This window comes from Nycticebus coucang, chromosome 4 (genome assembly GCF_027406575.1).
Source record: "Nycticebus coucang isolate mNycCou1 chromosome 4, mNycCou1.pri, whole genome shotgun sequence".
Taxonomy (NCBI): domain Eukaryota; kingdom Metazoa; phylum Chordata; class Mammalia; order Primates; family Lorisidae; genus Nycticebus; species Nycticebus coucang.
The window spans coordinates 63,941,672-63,959,934 of record NC_069783.1 but is presented as its reverse complement, the minus strand read 5'-3'; the positions used below and the strand labels follow the sequence as shown (position 1 = coordinate 63,959,934).

The 18,263-nt window shown below is 46.4% G+C and overlaps 1 protein-coding gene across 3 annotated transcripts in view; it reads left to right on the top strand.

Annotated features, from left to right (window-relative positions):
* The window catches only part of SPRED2 (sprouty related EVH1 domain containing 2), a 125,754-nt gene extending 107,703 nt beyond the window's left edge, over positions 1 to 18,051 (top strand). For all 3 annotated transcript variants that reach the window (XM_053588218.1, XM_053588216.1, XM_053588217.1), the window contains 2 exons: positions 11,991 to 12,140; positions 14,813 to 18,051. In XM_053588218.1, coding sequence (XP_053444193.1) covers positions 11,991 to 12,140; positions 14,813 to 15,478 — 816 coding nt within the window. In that variant the 3' untranslated portion in view covers positions 15,479 to 18,051. The remainder of the gene's footprint in view (positions 1 to 11,990; positions 12,141 to 14,812) is intronic.
* The last annotated feature ends 212 nt before the right edge of the window (positions 18,052 to 18,263 follow it).

The window sequence follows — 18,263 nt, the reverse complement described above, 5'->3', positions numbered from 1 at the left end:
AAAAAAAAAAAAAAAAAAAAGGAGTATTTTTTTAAAGGTGAGATATATGTGATCTCTTTGAGTTTGTGCAGTTTGGAGTCTAGAGGCCTGGCTTCTCAACTTGGTTCTGCTTTTAGTTAGCTGTGATCACTGATCTCTGAACCCATACCCTTATGGGGGCGAATATATTTCCTTCGAGTCTCTCTTCACTGGCCATAGTGGGGGAGGAGAGGGATTCAGCGTGGAACTGGCTCTGTCCCTGGCATTCTGCACTGCACTCTACATACATCATTGCATTTGCTCCCCACAACCATCCTCTGCCAGTACACTTGTGCAGATACTGTCACTAAAGGCTCAGAGAGATGAAGTAATCTGTGCTTGGTTCCACAAACCCCAAACCTGCTTGCTGCCTTTCAGAGAACTTTAAGAATAGGAAATATATGTATCCAGTAAGTTTAACATATTCAGTATCCTAGGTTCCTTTACTGGCAGAAGAACTTCCTAAATGATGGGCTTTTCACCTGGTACATTGGCTTAAAAGGTCAGCAGTCTCTTTCGTGGAGGTCTGAAGTTTCCCTGTCTTTCTCTCTCTTTTTTTGAAACAGAGTCTCACTTGGTCGTTCTCAGTAGAATGCTGTGGTATCACGGCTCACAAGCAACCTCAAACTCTTGGGCTGAAGCAATCCTCTTGCTTCAGCCTCCCAACTAGCTGGGACTACAGGCACCTGCCACAACACTCAGCTGTTTTTAGAGGTGGGGGATCTTGCTTTTGCTCAGGCTGGTTTCAAACTCCTGAGCTCAAGCAGTCCACCTGCCTCGGCCTCCCATAGTGCTGGGGACATGAGCCACTGCCCTGTCTCATTTTAGAAGATCAGTTTGATAAAAAATGTTCTCTGTTGTCTTTCCTTTGGGACATAAGGATTTGCAATGGGGGAGGAGAAAATAGTTTGGAAATACAAATTACTTCTACAAAGTTGAACTAGTGAAACTGGCCAATGATGGTTCACTAAGAAGAACAGAAATGTTTGGGGAAGGCAGCTGTCCACTCTGTGGTTGACCGGGGGGAGCAGCACCCGCTGGAGTGGTGTGGAAGGTCTCAGAGATGGAGGAGAGCTCCTTTAACTTCTAAATGACAATAACCATCAAGGTCACCTTGCACAGTAAGAAGAGGACCTTCTTATTCAAACTGTAATACCTATAGTGGCCAAATTAATTGAATGTCTGTCTATGGATCTAAACAAAAGCTTTACAGTGCTCTCAGGTTCGGCCTAAAGGCATTTTGCTAGCCCTCCCCCTTTCATCTGGCTTCATTTACATAGATTATCATCTCATCTTTTTAAGCTGTGGACAGACAGTAGACACAGTTATTTCCATTTTACTAATTCATACAGAGTACATATTCAGGTTACCTGAAACCAATCCTTCCAGTCCCCAACCCCTTCATCTTTCCAGGGAAGCCAAGCTATGAGTATCAGAGTCCTTTCCTTTCACAATAAAACCGTCACCTAAAATTTAGAAACTTAAAACTTTAATTTTAGGGTTTTTTGTTTGTTTGTTTTTGTTTTCACAATGAAAAACATCTTCTAGGTCCTAGAAAAAAAGATAAATTCCTGGAGTCTAGGACAGAGTCATCTCTTTCCTGGCCCCAGCATCTGCCTTACAGCTGTGATTATAAAAGAGCATGAGTCTGGCCTATTTCCCCATCAGCTTGCCCCTGTTGAAAGAGGACACCTGGGGGCGGCGCCTGTGGCTCAGCGGGTAGGGCGCCGGTCCCATATGCCGGAGATGGCGGGTTCAAACCCAGCCCCGGCCAAAAAAAAAAAAAAGAAAGAGGACACCTGGAGCCAATGTAGGCCCTCAGGACAGGTGAGGAGCTACCTGTTCCCAAAGACCTGTTGACAGAATGGTCTCTGTTTGCCGGAGGAGAGAGGGATTGGCGATCTGTCTGTCAGCCCCAGTAGACACAGAGGGAAAAGGCGCTCTCAGCCCAAGAGGAAGAGCAGTGGTTCTATTTACATATGCGGGAAGGGGTGTTGATACTTTTTTTAAAAGTATAAAATGACCTGGCTTATTGTACCTTCAATGAATCCCCAACAATAAAAAAAAAAATATATATATATATATATATAAAATGAGAATCCCTTGTAATCAGAAGCATATTGTTTGGTTCCATCAGCTACTGGTGGTAGAATGCAGTAAAAATAATGCAAATATTGGGCGGCACCTGTGGCTCAGTCAGTAAGGCGCCGGCCCCACATACCGAGGGTGGCGGGTTCAAACCCGGCCCTGGCCAAACTGCAACCAAAAAATAGCCGGGCGTTGTGGCGGGCGCCTGTAGTCCCAGCTACTCGGGAGGCTGAGGCAAGAGAATCGCTTAAGCCCAGGAGTTGGAGGTTGCTGTGAGCTGTGTGAGGCCACGGCACTCTACCTAGGGCCATAAAGTGAGACTCTGTCTCTACAAAAAAAAATAATAATAATAATGCAAATATGGTCACCTTTAAAAATTCAAATCTGCAGACAAGGCAGAAATTCTACTTAATCCAACTAAATCAATCCTGTAGGTCTCTAATGAGCTGAGCAGAAGGCTTAGTCATACTCCTCTAACCTGTAATGTTCTCAGAGCAACAGAGGAGTACACATAAAATTGTTACAGCTCAAACAGACCTTGAAGATCCCCTAGTACAACCCTCTCGTTCTACACAGGAGGAAACGGAGCCCCAAAGAAGTTAAACAACTTTGTCCAAGATACACGGCCTTGCTGGAGCTGAGGTTTTCTAATTCTCCCTGGACAGCACCTTTTTGGGGGGAGGGGTATGGGGTTGAGTGCCATGGCATTATAGCTCACAGCAACCTCAAACTCTTGTGCTCAAGAGATCCTCTTGCCTCAGCCTCCCGAGTAGATGGGATTACAGCCACCTGCCACAATGCCTAGCTAGTTTTTCTATTTTTAGTAGAGATGAGGTTTTGTTCATGCTCAGACTGGTCTTGAACTCCTGAGCTCAGGCAGTCCTCCCACCTCAGCCTCTAATAAGAGTGCTAGGATTGCAGGCATGAGCCTCCATGCCTAGCCTCCTGTATAGCACTATTATTGCTCAACAGTGCTACATGATTCCCAGAGAATGAGGGCTAGCTCCTTAAGCAATTTCTTGTATTGTCTATACTATTCCTTACTCAAAACATGGTGATCTGAAATGGCTGCTCAGGCAGGGCTTGGCTCTCTGCAATTTATGGTTTCTTCGGTCGGCTCTGTGTTCCTGGGGACACAGGGATGATGAAATGGCTGTCCTTGTTTGCTTGCCTCTAGAGGCAGGGTTCCTCCTGCCTGTCTACATCCCTACCAAGGGAAGAGCTTTGCTGGCCCCTGTGCTGGGTGGGAGCATCCTTCTTGAGAAAACAGCCCCAGGCACACCTTTCCTCTCCCACAGCATTGTCTCCAGCTGCCAGTGCCCCCTCCACCTTCCCCTTTTGGAAAAACAGATTTAGCAGGAAAGCCCCAGGGGAATTGAAGGGCTGCACATAGTCCCCAGAAGACTTGTTTTACTTTGAAATATGAACTTTGAAATGCATCCAGCTCATCCTTAATACCCCAAAAGCCCTTGGTCCACAGCCAGGATTCCATCCCAGGATGGACAGTTTAAGGAAACTGTCTCCTCAGTTGGCCTGGCCTTTTGCTTCTCTCCCTCCCTCCTGCAGCTTCCCAATGAAGAAGGCTTATTCCCGGATCCAGGGCATGTGAACAGATGACATGCCATCTTTGAGAATTTCCTAGTGAACTCAAGATCCTTCTGTAGGAGAGGGAAGGGCAGCCAAACTTCAGTAGTAAGACTCAAATGGTACCAACTGGGCCTATGCCATGGGAGGAGGCTAGCGTCGGGTTCAACATGAAGCATCAACCTTCTAGTTGCCCTTCTCCATTCAGACCAGTTCCCATCCAAACCAGGAAGCACTGAACTTAGGGAAATAGCCAGTTCAGGCTCGGCTCAAGGGGCTAAGGCGCCAGACACATACACCTGATCTGGTGGGTTCGAATCCAGCCCACGCCTGCCAAACAACAACGACAGCTACAACCAAAAGGTAGCTGGGCGTTGTGGCAGGCGCCTGTAGTCCCAGCTACTTGGGAGGTGCAGGCAGGAGAATTGCTTGAGCCTAGGAGTTGGAGGTTGGCTGTGAGCTGTGATGCCATGGCACTCTACCCAGGGCAACAGTTTGAGGCTCTGTCTCAAAAAAAAAAAAAAAAAAACTTAACCAGTTCATTAGCTCATACAGCCTCAGCCCAGTGTCTTTTGTGCTTCCGATTTTGATTTATTGTCAAGTTACATAATATTAAAATCAGTTATTTAAACAGTTAAAATTCCGTTTCAACTGTTTTTTAAGAATGTTCCTAGCTCCCAGCTACTTGGGAAACTGAGGCAAGAAAATCACTAAAGCCCAAGAGATTGAGGTTGCTGTGAGCTATGACGCCACAGCACTCAACCCAAGGGCAACAAAAGTGAGACTGTCTCAAAAAAAAAAAAATGTTCATAGCAACTTTATTCCTAATATCCCTAAACTGAAAACAATAAAATGTCCAGGAGAACATATTTTAAAAAGGTAAAAGTTAATTAAATTATAGGCTGTTCTCCTACCTCTCGCTTGATTTGTACATAAGCAGTCCATGGGTTATAAACAAGAAGTTCTGTAGGTTTGTTCTTAAGTTGAACTTGTGTATGTAAGGCGAAACAGGTACACTTAACTATTACCTGTAACAGCCTCCCTTCATAAATGGGGTCAAATGTCAGTCAGATGTTCATAACTCGGGGACTTAATGTAATAGTCTCCGTTTGTAAGTGTAAGTCACACATAAATCAGCTGCATATAAGTCAGATGTCTGTAACTCAAGGACTGCCTGTATTTTAAATGTTATACCCCAACTAAAAACAAAGGTTTTTTGTTTGTTGAGAAAGAAGTCTCACTTTGTCACCCTTAGTAGTGTGCTGTGGCGTCACAGCTCACAACAACCTCAAACTCTTGAGCTCAAGCGATTCTCTTGCCTCAGCCTCCCAAGTAGCTGGGACTACAGGCGCCCCCCACAATGCCCAGCTTTTTTTTTTTTCTTTTTTTAGAGATGAGTTCTAACTCTGGCTCTAGCTCAGGCTGGTCTCGAACTCCTGAGCTCAGACAATTCACCACCTCACCCTCCCAGAGTTCTGGGATTACAGGTGTGAGCCACTGCCCTCAGCCCCCTTAAAAACTTAGGCTGGGAGCAGTGGCTCACACCTGTAATCCCAGCACTCTGGGAGGCCAACGTGGGTAGATTGCCTGAGCTCACGAGTTGAGACCCAGTCTCTAACACACACACATACAAAAAAAAAATAGCCAGGTATTGTGGCAGGCACTTGCAGTCACAGCTACGCAGAAGGCTGAAGCAAAAGAACCGCTTGAGCCCAGGAGTCTGAGGTTGCTGTGAGCTATGACACCATGGTACTCTACCAGGGGTGATCAGAAAAAAAAAAAAAAAAAAATTATTTATTGCCTGTCTCCAACTTGCCTCAGGAGGGCAAGAAGGTTTGTCCCTTCTGTTTACCGTTCTATCCCTGTGTCTAAGCACAGTACCTGTTATACAGGATGTGCTCAGCATTGAATAAGCATGTTAAAGAATATGTACATATTGAAGTAACACTGTCCGTTAGGCACAAGCCAGACTTTATTCTATCTGCTTTCCACATCTTGCTGGTTAATTAAATCACTTAGAAAGGATTAGCCTAGGCGGCGCCTGTGGTTCAGTGAGTAGGGCGCAGGCCGCATATATACAGAGGGTGGTGGGTTCAAACCCAGCTCTGGCCAAACTGCAACAAAAAATAGCCAGGCACTGTGGCAGGTGCCTGTAGTTCCAGCTACTCGGGAGGCTGAGACAAGAGAATCGCCTAAGCCCAAGAGCTGGAGGTTACTGTGAGCTGTGATGCCATAGCACTCTACTAAGGGCCATAAAGTGAGACTCTGTCTATAAAAAGAAAGAAAGGATTAACCTATAAAAAGAGCCCACTTTCTGGAAACCACATCAGCATTGTTGCGAGAGGTAGTAGAACAGCTCTGTGAGGAACAGCATAGCACAATTTCGGGTGCACATCTTACCTATTAAGTGATTGCTGTTAGGAGCCAAATCCTTTACATAGTTGCAGGAACCTGTGGAACCTCTGGAGACAGCTGGGCATGTGCCTCGCACCTGTAATCCCAGCAGTTTGGCAAGATGCAAGAGAAGGATCGCTGGAGGCCAGGAGTTTGAGACTAGCCAGGGCAAAACCTGAGCGAGACCCTGTCTCTACAAAAAAAAATTTTAATTAGTCAGGCATGGTGTCATGGGGCTATAGTCCAAGCTACTCAGAGGCCAAGACAGGAGGATCGCTTCACTAGAGCCCAGGAGTTAGAGGCTGCAATGAGCTATGATTGTACCACTGCCCTCCAGGGTGACAGAGCAAGAGCCCATCTTTATTGTTTCTGTAATTTACTAAAAATATTAATAAATATATTAGTTTTTCAAATATTAGTAAGATAAATTGAATGAAAGATCAGGCAAATAATTCCAGGAATGTAAACTTGGTTTATACTGGAAAAGCATAACTATTTAATTCCTACATTAATAAAATACATTAAGGCACGTGGTTTATGCCTATAATTCCAGCCCTTTGGAAGGCCAAGGTAGGAGGACTGCCTGAGCCTAGGAGTTCAAGTACAGCCCCTGAGCAACATAGTGAGACTTTGTCTCTAAAAAAAAAAAATAGAAAAATTAGCAGGGCCTGGTGGCAGCAGTCGCAGCAACTTGGGAGGCTGAGACAGTAGGATCGCTTGAGCCCAGGAGTTTGAGGTCGCTATAAGCTATGATGATGCCACTACACTCTAGCCCAGGCTATTTAGAGCCAGAGACTGTCTATAATAAATTAATAAAATTAAAGGTAGAGGACTATGTAATCATCTCAGTAGATACAAATCATCTAATGATAGCCCCCTTTTTTTAGAGATGAGTTCTAGCTCTGGCTCAGGCTGGTCTCAAACATCTTCAGGTGAAAACTCTTAGCAATCTAGAATAGAAGGAAACATTTTGGGATTTATAATCACCTCAGTTGTGAATTTGATTCGAAAGATCGTATCAAATTGAAAATCATTAGAAGTTTGTCCATCAGGCAGCGCCTGTGGCTCAAAGGAGTAGGGTGCCAGCCCCTATACCGGAGGTGGTGGGTTCAAACCCAGCCACAGCCAAAAACTGCAAAAAGAAAAAAAAAAGTTTTTTCATCAAAGTCATGTTCAAGACAGGCAGAGCACTATTACCTTTGTTTTTCCGTATCATGCTATAAACCTTGGTAAAAGATGCAATAAGATAAAAAAAAAAAAAGATGGTATAAATATTGGAAAGTAAACCAAACTATTGTGAGTGAAATGACTTACTTAGAAAAATCCACAGAGGCGGTGCCCATAGCTCAGTGGGTAGGGCACCAGCCATATACACCCAGGCTGGCGGGTTCAAACCCAGCCCAGGCCAGCTAAATGACAACTGCAAAAAAAAAAAAATAGCCGGGCGTTGTGGTGGGCGCCTGTAAGTCCCAGCTATTTGGGAGGCTGAGGCAAGAGAATCGCTTAAGCCCAGGAGTTTGAGGTTGCTGTGAGCTGTGACGCCATGGCAGTCTACCAAGGGTGACATAATAAAACTCTGTCTCAAAAAAAAAAAGAAAAGAAAAACCCACAGAATCACTTGATAAATTATTTGAAGTTTCAGACAGCATCTAAGCAAAGCAAGCAGACACAAGATCAACATTCAGAATCAACAACTTTCCCACATATCAGCAGTCACACTTAAGAAAATAGAAATTTTAAATCTCATTTGATTTTTGCAATAACTCCACAGAAGATTTGAGCCCCATTTCACAGATGTGAAGACTGGAGTTTAACTTGACCAAAATCACACATCTTATAATTAGCAGAGAATGACTCAAATCTACCTGAGCCAAGATCCTATTATTTTTAGCATTATAATACTTGCCTGCATGTCTGTTGTTCAGTGCCCCCTACTAGGATGCACACTTATTAACTGGACATCATTTTAATATTGAGCATTGACATTGAGTCAGAGTTAAACTCAGAGGTTTTTTTTGGCGGTGTCACCTGTAAATATATCCTTTGAATATATTTGCAGGTGACAAGGGCTGTTGCTTGCTGCATCATGGTACACAAGACCTCCCAGGCGGGCCGGCCCGGCTGTCTACAGCAGGAGACATTCAACAACCCCTCTGACCTTGCTGTCTTGGGATGCTGGGAAGTGTGTTAAAGCCCCCTCTTAGGATGCTGAAATCTCTGATCACAGAGCAGTCACAGAGAACCCTACTATTTTCTTCTTGAATTCAAAGCCCTAAGAGGCCCCCACACTAGAGAGCAAGGAGAGTGTAAAACATAGCCAAAAGGCACGTGGCTGCCAAGTTTTTCAGTTGAAGGTGACCATTGTTAGATTGGTGTGTTGATAGGTACCAGTAGCTTGTGCACACAAATAATGGAGATGTTTTAAAATCTCACCTTTATTGAATGTGTGCACCTCAGGTGGCCTACTGTTCAGTGGTCTGTGCGCAAACCACAGCAGAGCTACAGGAGGGCCAGTTCAGAGTTGCATGTGGGTAAAGGGATATTTTGTTCCTCTCACCTTCCTTGAAAATGCCCTTATAGTACATTTTTTTATGTACGTTTTGTAGGTCACACTCACTGCTTTGCAAGCTTTACCTCATAGTATAGATCTGAAATAAACATGAGCTTCTGATGGAACTTCTTTGGTGCTCTCCTTCCCCCCCAGACTTAGAGCAGTTGGGCATGGAAAGCTATGGGCTATGCAAGGGCACACCCTCAGCTTTGCTCTCAGGGCAGTGGTGGACTGCAGACAGGCCTCTTGAGGTTTTCTTTCATTCTTGCTCCTTTGTACAAATATGTCATTAAATTAAGAAAGCCTTTCTCAGTCCCCATCATCTGCCAATGCCTGGGGAGCTTTGCACTTGCCTGTGCAGTGGAAAGAGGTTGCTGGGATTGAGGAGGGAGGACGGGTGCATTGGAAGGTGGCATTTCTGATTGATTCCTGCACCCTAGGAAAACCCCGTATGCCTCACTTCTCAGAGTGACTTTCTTTCTATACACTGTTAACCCAAACATAGGTTAAGTAGGTGGGTTAAGGTGAGCGTGTGACTTAACACAGATATGACTCTTATAGGGGGGCTGTTTGGTTTTGTTTTGTTTTGTTTGAGACAGTCTCACTGTATCCTCTACAGTGCTGTGGCTTTATAGCTCACGGCAACTTCAGCTTTTGGGCTCAAGTAATCCTCTTGCCTCAGCCTCCTGAGTAGCTGGGACTATAGATATGCACCACAACACCTGGCTATTTTTTTAGAGACTGGGTCTTGCTCTTGCTCAGGCTGGTCTTAAACTCCTGAGCTCAAGAGATCCACCCACATCGGCCTCCCAGAGTGCTAGGATTACAGATGCGAGCCACCGCGACCGGCCTGTGACTGTTACACATTAACTAGGTTTCTGAGAACTAAGTGCTGAGCATATTATTATACGATGCTCAATACAAGGGTGGTGTCTAACCTGATAACGTGGCTGTACCGTGGATGCTGGATAGAATATAACTCCTGGGATTTGAATCATACTGAAGGGCCCTTATCTGCTCATTCAAAAGGTACTTGCTGAAGTCATTATAAACTTTATAATGTGAGATATCCTCTCCTCTTCTTGGTGCATATAAAGGGAACATGTACCTTCTTCCTTGGCAAGCTGTCATCTCAACAAAATACCTCCCAGAGTAGGAACTGGAAGTGGGCTTGCCTGAGTTTGAGAGGCAGTGGAGTGGCATGTTAGAATCTCAGTGGGCTTTGTGGTCAGTGAGTCTGTTTTTCATTCCCAGCTCCACCAGTGACTGTGTGTCACCATGGGTAGGATCCCCCATCTCTCAGAGGCCCATATGCATAGGTGTGACATGGAGATGACATTTTACCTGTTACCTGGGCTGTGCTAAGGAATGATGGCCCCCGAAGCACCCATACTGTGGCACTGCACAGGGTTGTGTGCTGTTCTGTCTTCTCTGCAGTCAGTGTGTGGTAAGAAAGGGAAGCAGCGCCTTCAAAGACATAGGAAAGGGCCGGTGAGAGTTAGCAAGCAGGCTGGAGTTTGGAAGAAAGTAAAGTCTTACATACCCTGTTTTCCCGAAAATAAGACATCCTCCGAAAATAAAACCTACTTACAGGAAAGATAAGATGTCCCCTGAAAGTAAGACGTAGCACATCTTTGGGAGCACACCTTAAAATAAGACACTGTCTTATTTTTGGGGAAACGGGGTATCATTTTGGTATCTTTCAGTTACTGGGAAACTGAGTTAATTAAAAAAAAAAAGTTTGGGGCGGCGCCTGTGGCTCAGTCGGTAAGGCGCCGGCCCCATATACCGAGGGTGACGGGTTCAAACCCGGCCCCGGCCGAACTGCAACCAAAAAATAGCCGGGCGTTGTGGCGGGCGCCTGTAGTCCCAGCTACTCGGGAGGCTGAGGCAAGGGAATCACTTAAGCCCAGGAGTTGGAGGTTGCTGTGAGCTGTGTGAGGCCACGGCACTCTACCAAGGGCCATAAAGTGAGACTCTGTCTCTACAAAAAAAAAAGTTTGGGCTCAGCGCCTGTTGCTCAGTGGTCAGGGCACCAGCCCCGTACACCAGCCCGGGCCTGGCAAACAACAGTGACAACAACAACAAATAGCTATGCATTGTGGTGGGCACTGGTAGTCCCAGCTACTTGGGAGGCTGAGGCAAGAGAATCACTTGAGCCCAGGAGTTTGAGGTTGCTGTGAGCTGTGATGCCAAGGCCCTCTCCCCAGGGTGACATAGTTAGACTCTGTCTCAAAAAAAAAAAAAAAAGTTTAGAGACAACTAATTAGTAATGAAGCCAGCCCTGGCTTCCATCTGCAAGAAGTGAGATTTCAGAGCCAGACCCCAGAGTTAGCTAGTCCTGCCCCATGAGGTACGGGGGCGATAGATAGAGAAGATTGGCCCTTGACCTCTGGGTGGACTACACAGCCCAAGATTGTCCATTGGCCCATGCTGTCTGCCCACTGGGTAGTCCCCAAGAAGGAGAGGAGCAAAGTAGCAGACCACGCACTCAGCCCACTCCCTCCGCCTCGGGAGGAATGAGGGACAGAGAGGCACAGAGCGTGTCACAGGTAGAGCTGCTGCCACCAGAAGGCCCCAGAGGGAGGGTAGAGCACCTAGGTGACAAACTCAGTGCATTCTGGCCTAGGTTACAAAAGAGAATTTCATTCCCCTCCATGGGGTGGCTTTGTTCTGCACAATCATCCAGCAGTTGTCTATTTCACTTCTATTTTAAAGTGATCCCCAAGGTTTACCTCCAACTCCAAAGATTACAAGGTTTCTTTTTGGAAAGCCAACTTTCATGATTACCCTAGAGCAGCCGTTCTCAACCTGTGGGTCATGACCCACAGGAACTGTATTAAAGGGCCATGGCATTCGGAAGGTTGAGAACCACTGCCCTAGAGGTATCCTTACTTACCTCTGAGACATTGCTGGGCCGGGATTAATCCCACATAGAAATGTTTGGGGTTTATCTTTGCCTATTCACATCTTCCTGGCTTGCCATAGTGCCTCGCAGCCAGGGCCATAGATGGGGTAGCCATTCTTGATCAAATGGGGACACATAAGTGGGAGCCTGGTCTATTAAGAGCTTTATCAAAAGCTGAGTCACTATTCCCACATTTGAGAAAGCTAACCTGTCTTTCCAGTCTGGTGCCTGGATTTTTTTCCCTGTTGAGCCAGCCACATTATGTTTAGACAGTCTGGCCCTTCAGGGGTCCTCGACCACAGCCAGGATAAACTCAAGATTTTGGGAAGCCCAGCAAGATGTCACATTTGGCAAGGAGGAGGTCTGTGAATAGTGCACGTTGGGGTCTTGTGTGTCGGTTTTTGTTATTGTTTTTTAATTGACTCTTGATTACCTCCCTCTAAACAGACAGCAACAGACAGTTCTTCTAACTCCTCTCAGAAGAGGGAACAACCTACTCGGACAATCTCTTCTCCCACATCCTGTGAGCACCGGAGGATTTACACCGTGGGCCACATCCACGACCCATACCCCACAGACCACTATCACCTCGATCAGGTGAGCAATAGTCTCACCCCTCTGAGGTCATCAGGGGGACAGCTCTGATTCTGTAACAGCCTTTCTCTCCTTTCAGCCACATTCCCTAAACTTAGGCCTCTTCTGTTCTCCAACGCTGCACCCTCACCCTATATTGATGGTGGTGGTGGTGGTGGCAGTCCTTCAGCCTTACAAAGTTTCCCATGTGCCAGACACCTTGCCAAGCCTTCTATATGCAGTATCTGGTTTAATTTTCAAATTACCCCCACAGGGCTAGTTGTCAACATCTCTGGTTTATAGATGAGAAAGCTGAGGCGTAGAGTGATGGAGCACCTGGTGAGTCAAGATTCAAATCCAGGTCTGTCCCCACCCAGGCTGCTACTCTGCTTCCTGTGTTCCTCTGTCCAAAAGGCCTCCTGGCTTTGTGTGGAAGCACAGAGCCACAAGCAAGACTAAGGAATGCTGCACACTTGGCTGAAGACCCCACCATCACAGGCTGCAGGCCCAGTCTTGCTCAGGAAGATGTAGCTGGAGTCTGGAATTCAGTATTTCAACAAATATTTACGAAGCAGCTGCTTGGAAGAGCAGGTTCCCAAATCATGGGGCATGGACATGGTGCCCATGTGGGATGATGTGGCCACTAGACTGCTTTGAAATGAGAAAAAAGGAACACAGAACAGTGAAGTTTTTTTTAACATAAAGCTAGATTTATTTGACTTTTTATTTAGTGTTATTTTATTATGTGCTTCCTAATATTTTGGCATTAAAATGTCCTCTTATGTCTTTCTCTTTGACTTTTCCTTATTTTGCAAAATAAAAATTAATAAAGCCCATGTCAGCTCCCAAGCTTTAGAATTGTAGTTTTTCCAAAGTCCAGGAAACTGGTTAACAGGAGTCTGATGGGAATTAAACCAAAGTGTCTGAGACACAGACATGCCCCTGTCCTCAAGACGCTCCCAATTTGGTGGGACATGATCAGTAAATCTAATTACCATGTGATAATGACAGTGATGGTAGCAGGTATCCAGAGTGCCCTGTGTGCCAGGCTTGGAGCTGACACTCAACACAAATCATTTCTCTTTGTTCTCACAATGGGGCTGTGCAGCTTCATTAGACAGGAACCGAGTCATACTGACTTGCTAATAAATTTGTAGTCAGCATTTGACTGCAATGGGTCACTTCAGAGCCTTGCCCCTTGAAAATTTTTCATGCCCAAAGGGCTTAAAAGGGGAGGAAATCGCGTTCTCTGTCTCAGCTGAGATGCCCAGAGCAAGGCAGGGTTGCATGCATCTATGCAATAAGTATTTATTCAGTGCCTGGCACTCGGGACAAGGTACTGCTGTAAACTGTAGCAGGACTAACACTAAAGAAAGGACTCTTTCAGGGGCGGCGCCTGTGGCTCAAAGGAGTAGGGCGCCTGCCACATATGCTGGAGGTGGCAGGTTCAAACCCAGCCCTGGCCAAAAAAAAAAAAAAAGAAGAAGAAGAAAGAAAAGACTCTTTCACCCTAAGGGAGAATGCAGTTTGAATGTGAAGAGGGTATGGCTCTGGGTCTGGCCAAACACCGTCTGGGAGATCCTGGCAGGACTCAAACCCAGGCAGTCAGCTGTGGGGACCTTTACTCTTACTCTCATCTACACATCTTATTTTCCCAGCCAGATTACAAGGTGAGGCTTAAAATTACTAGCATGCCTCTATTGTACCTTGAAGCATGACTCTCAGTGAGAGACGGATGCTACCATGTGACCCAGCATGTACACACTGCACACACATAGCTAATGAAATCTCAGGACACAGTACTTAACCCTTACAACATGTGGTGCATTCCAGTATCCTTATTCTATTTCCTCTGGGGAAAAAAAGCCAAGCACAGTGGCTCTCCCTTGTAATCTTAGCAGGCTGGGAGGCTGAGATGATGGGTAGATTGCCTGAGCTCAAGAAGTTGGAGAACAGCCTGAGCAAGAGAGACCCCTATCTCTACTAAAAATAGAAAAAGTAAGGCCAGCCAGGTGGCTCACACCTGTAATTCTAGCACTTGAGAGGCCAAGGCAGGTGGAGACTAGCCTGAACTAGACCAAGAACCTGTCTCAAAAAAATAAATAGCCTGGCCTTGCAATGGGTGGCCTGTAGCTACTCCAGAGGCCAAGGCAAGAGGATGTCTTGAGTCTAAGAGTTTGAGGTTGCTATGAGCTATGATGACACCATGTCACTCCACCCACAGCACAGAGACTATGTCTCAAAAAAAAGGGGGGGGAGCCAGACTTAACATAAGGTAACATACTGTACGAAAACGGGCAAAACCTATCTGAGCAGTTAGAAATCTGCCTAATCTCCACCCTAGGACCGAGGCAGGCCCTGCTGTACCTCTGGATGGGCGTGTGGGGCTCCTGCGCGCTCATCAAACTCCATTCTTGCTGTGTGGTACCTTCCACCCTGCAGTTAACACTTCAACCTACAGGGGAAACACTGCCCGTCTCAACCCACTGAATTGATTTTCTAACCCAGTAGCGGATTGAGACTCAGAAACACCTCTCTGACTGATGGACAAAATGTCCAGTCACTGCAGGACGGGTCAATTTCTGGGAGAAGTGCCTCCGTGGAGGTGAAAGGTGCATTCCAGAGGACTGGGGAGGGACTGGGTGTTTTTTTTCTGGCTACTGCTACAAAATTATGTCTTGTCTTCCCCGGGGCAGCCAATGCCAAGGTCCTACCGCCAGGTGAGCTTCCCAGACGACGACGAGGAGATTGTCCGCATCAACCCTCGGGAAAAGATCTGGATGACCACGGGGTACGAGGATTACCGGCACGCGCCGGTCAGGGGCAAGTACCCGGACCCCGCGGAGGATGCAGACTACTACGTGCGCTTCGCCAAGGGCGAGGTCCCCAAGCACGACTACAACTACCCCTACGTGGACTCGTCAGACTTCGGCCTGGAGGACCCCAAAGGCCGAGGGGGCGGCGTGATCAAGACGCAGCCGCCGCGGGGCAAGTCGCGGCGGCGGAAGGAGGACGGAGAGCGCTCGCGGTGCGTGTACTGCAGGGACATGTTCAACCACGAGGAGAACCGCAGGGGGCACTGCCAGGACGCGCCCGACGCCGCGCGAACTTGCATCCGCCGCGTGAGCTGCATGTGGTGCGCGGACAGCATGCTCTACCACTGTATGTCGGACCCCGAGGGCGACTACACGGACCCGTGCTCGTGTGATACGAGCGACGAGAAGTTCTGCCTCCGGTGGATGGCCCTTATTGCCTTGTCTTTCTTGGCCCCCTGTATGTGCTGTTACCTGCCCCTTCGGGCCTGCTACCACTGCGGAGTGATGTGCAGGTGCTGCGGCGGGAAGCACAAAGCCGCCGCCTGACTCGTGTGTCTCCCCCTTCGGAGCTCGGCGTCTCTCACCTCCTCTCATCCGCTCCCAAGCGCGGAGGGCGTGGAGGGGGAGAGCGCGAGGCCCGCCCAAGGCCACTGCCCGCTGGCCGCACTGCCCGGGCCGCCCTCCCCGCATCGGCCACACACCCGTGCTCACCCCCGCCCGGTGTTCTGAGGAAGGAACTTTCAGCGTAACTTGTGCGTATTACTAACAATATGGAACCAAGCTCACTGTCTTACCCATACGGTGATTTCCTCTTTCCTTTCCCACTTCTTCCCGTTCAAAGGAGCCTGCAGTTGGAACTGCTGATTTTTGGTGGGTTTTGTAGTTGATTTTTTTCCCAAGAGCTTGAAGACTACATTTCTCTTGGGTCAGCTTGCCCCTTGCCAGCAGGCATCAGGTGCTTGCCTCCGTGTGATGTCAGAATGATGAAACCCTACCAGAAGTATTTAAGCCTGCAGTTGTTATGTATAGGAGGTGAGCTAGTTAACCTACTTGTACCACAAAACAATATCGCTTTAACTTTTCTAAAGCCAAATTTCCCGCGTAAGCTTCAATTTCTATCTTTAGCCCATCGTCATTATCTGTACCCAAAAAAAAGTCTGTCGAAGTTATTCACTGATGCAAAACATTTAGCCGTAAAATGACTGAGAATCGAGCCTTAACTTCAGATTAACTTGTAAGAATCAGGAAAATTCCTTAAACTGCATTGCAGCCTCTTGGACCAGGGCTAGAAAGGGGATTTCAGGTTCTATGAGCCTCCCCGGTTATCCCTAAAGTAGAATTTTTTTAAATTGTGTTGCCACCACTTGTAAAAATTTCACAATATTAGAATGACACTACTAAAGTAAGAAATTTTGTTCATTATTTTACAAACCAGATCGTTACTCAGACACAAACCAGTGTTGTACAAATAAGTTCCAACGGAGAAACACTAATGTAGTAATGAATAAAACTATAGGCGCTTCCTCCCCTCACCCCCTCCAGTAGCTATTTTATATTAACTGGGGGAGGCGGGTTTTAAATGTCATAATTTGAAGAGTGGTGGGTTACATTTTGTTCATGGGTTTATGTTTTTGTTTTTACTTTGAACTCAATTTCACATCACCAAATTCTTCATTTATACTTGGGAAAAAACAAGGCCATATGTAAAAACCCTTCCAATGCCTACGTGTCTTTCTCCTGCAACTCCAAACCCAGACTTGCCATTTTGGGTGCACAGATGGTTAGGTCAGCCAGCTGGTTCTCCCTGTCGCCTGGCCACGTAGGAGGTTTCTAATTAGCTGGAAAAGAGTATTTTTCTAATATATTGCAAGAAATAGCCAAATCTTCTTATCGAAGAAAGCGGAGAAATGAAGAGTCGTTACCTGTACGTAGCATAGTACAATCAGAACTTTGTGGAGACCACAGGGGACGGGCTTGTTGATGCTGGCTACTCTTCCCACATGATCTTTCTGTGGTAATGGCCAGCAAAAGGCATGGCCCCATTCCCCCCTCCTCCCTTTCCCGGTCCCTTCTTTCTTGTACACAGGACATCAGTCTTCAAGTAAAGGGACTTTTTTCCAGTCTGCCAATCATATTAGGAAAGTGCTAGCCATGCTCACCTCCTTGGGGGTATTTTCAGCTCCCTTGAGAGCCCATGTAGTTTCTTTAGTCAGATTGGCAATGTAAATACCAAGTGTGTTTATGAGTTAGTTGGGTAGATGTTTTCATTTGTTCGAGTCACTGGTTTGGGCTTTCCAGTTTGGAAAAGGAATAGAGAGCTATCTGGATGGATGGAAGAACAGAGAACCTCTTCCATGCCTGGAAAACATCTAGAGAACCTACAGCCAGCCTCCAGTGCTGTCCCGAGACCATTTTCCCCTCCACCCTGAGGCGTTCCCTCAGGGTCTTTCTCTAGGGTCTCCTCTCTACAAAGCACAACACTAATGTATGTTTCATTAGACCTCCGTTCAAGTGCCCCTATTTATTTCAATAACAACACCCATATCCCAGCTGCTCTTCCTCTGTCACCTCTAGTCATTAATGTTTCTCTCTTCCTTCACCCTTTGTCCTTATGCTAGCAAATCTTACTCCGCATATACTTTTTGGTTTGTGAAGGCAGTGGTTAAGGCCACAAAGATAGCCATGGGGACATTTATGTAAATACATCTCTCTAATTGCCACACTGCAGCTGACAGTGTGCAGTATTTTCCCAGTCAGCTTTGCCATACTGACGTCAATCATTTGAGAGAAATTATTCAGATTTTATTTTTGTATCTGTGGTAACAAAACATTAACCAAAAGATTTACTGTCCAGAAGCTTCCCCGACACCCCCCAAGCTATTTGCTCACATTAACAAATTAAAGTGCCTGAAGCATAATTCATTCTTTACCTGTATACTAAAAACCCTGTTGTATTGATTTTTTTATAATAAGCCTTTTTACCTCTGTGTAAAAAATATATATACAAGTGTATGATGTACATTTTAGTTCTTAACTTTTTTTTATGGTTTCTAATATGTATGACCAACATAGCCCTTGCTTTAAAATGTACCATGTAAATATAAACACATCCTATCAGATTGTGTCTTTGGGGTGTTTGTCTGGCTGGAGATGGGGAAATAGCTGACCCTCTGCTGACCTAGGAGTTCTTACACGCAGGATGGGAGGGGGTTCCTGTGGAGAAGGATGTGTGGACACCGGTCTGTTTTTTCAAGGCCTTCCCACCTATGGTTATGTCATATTCCCACGGGGAGACTGCAACTCCTCAGGCTCGACTGCCTCACGGGAAAGT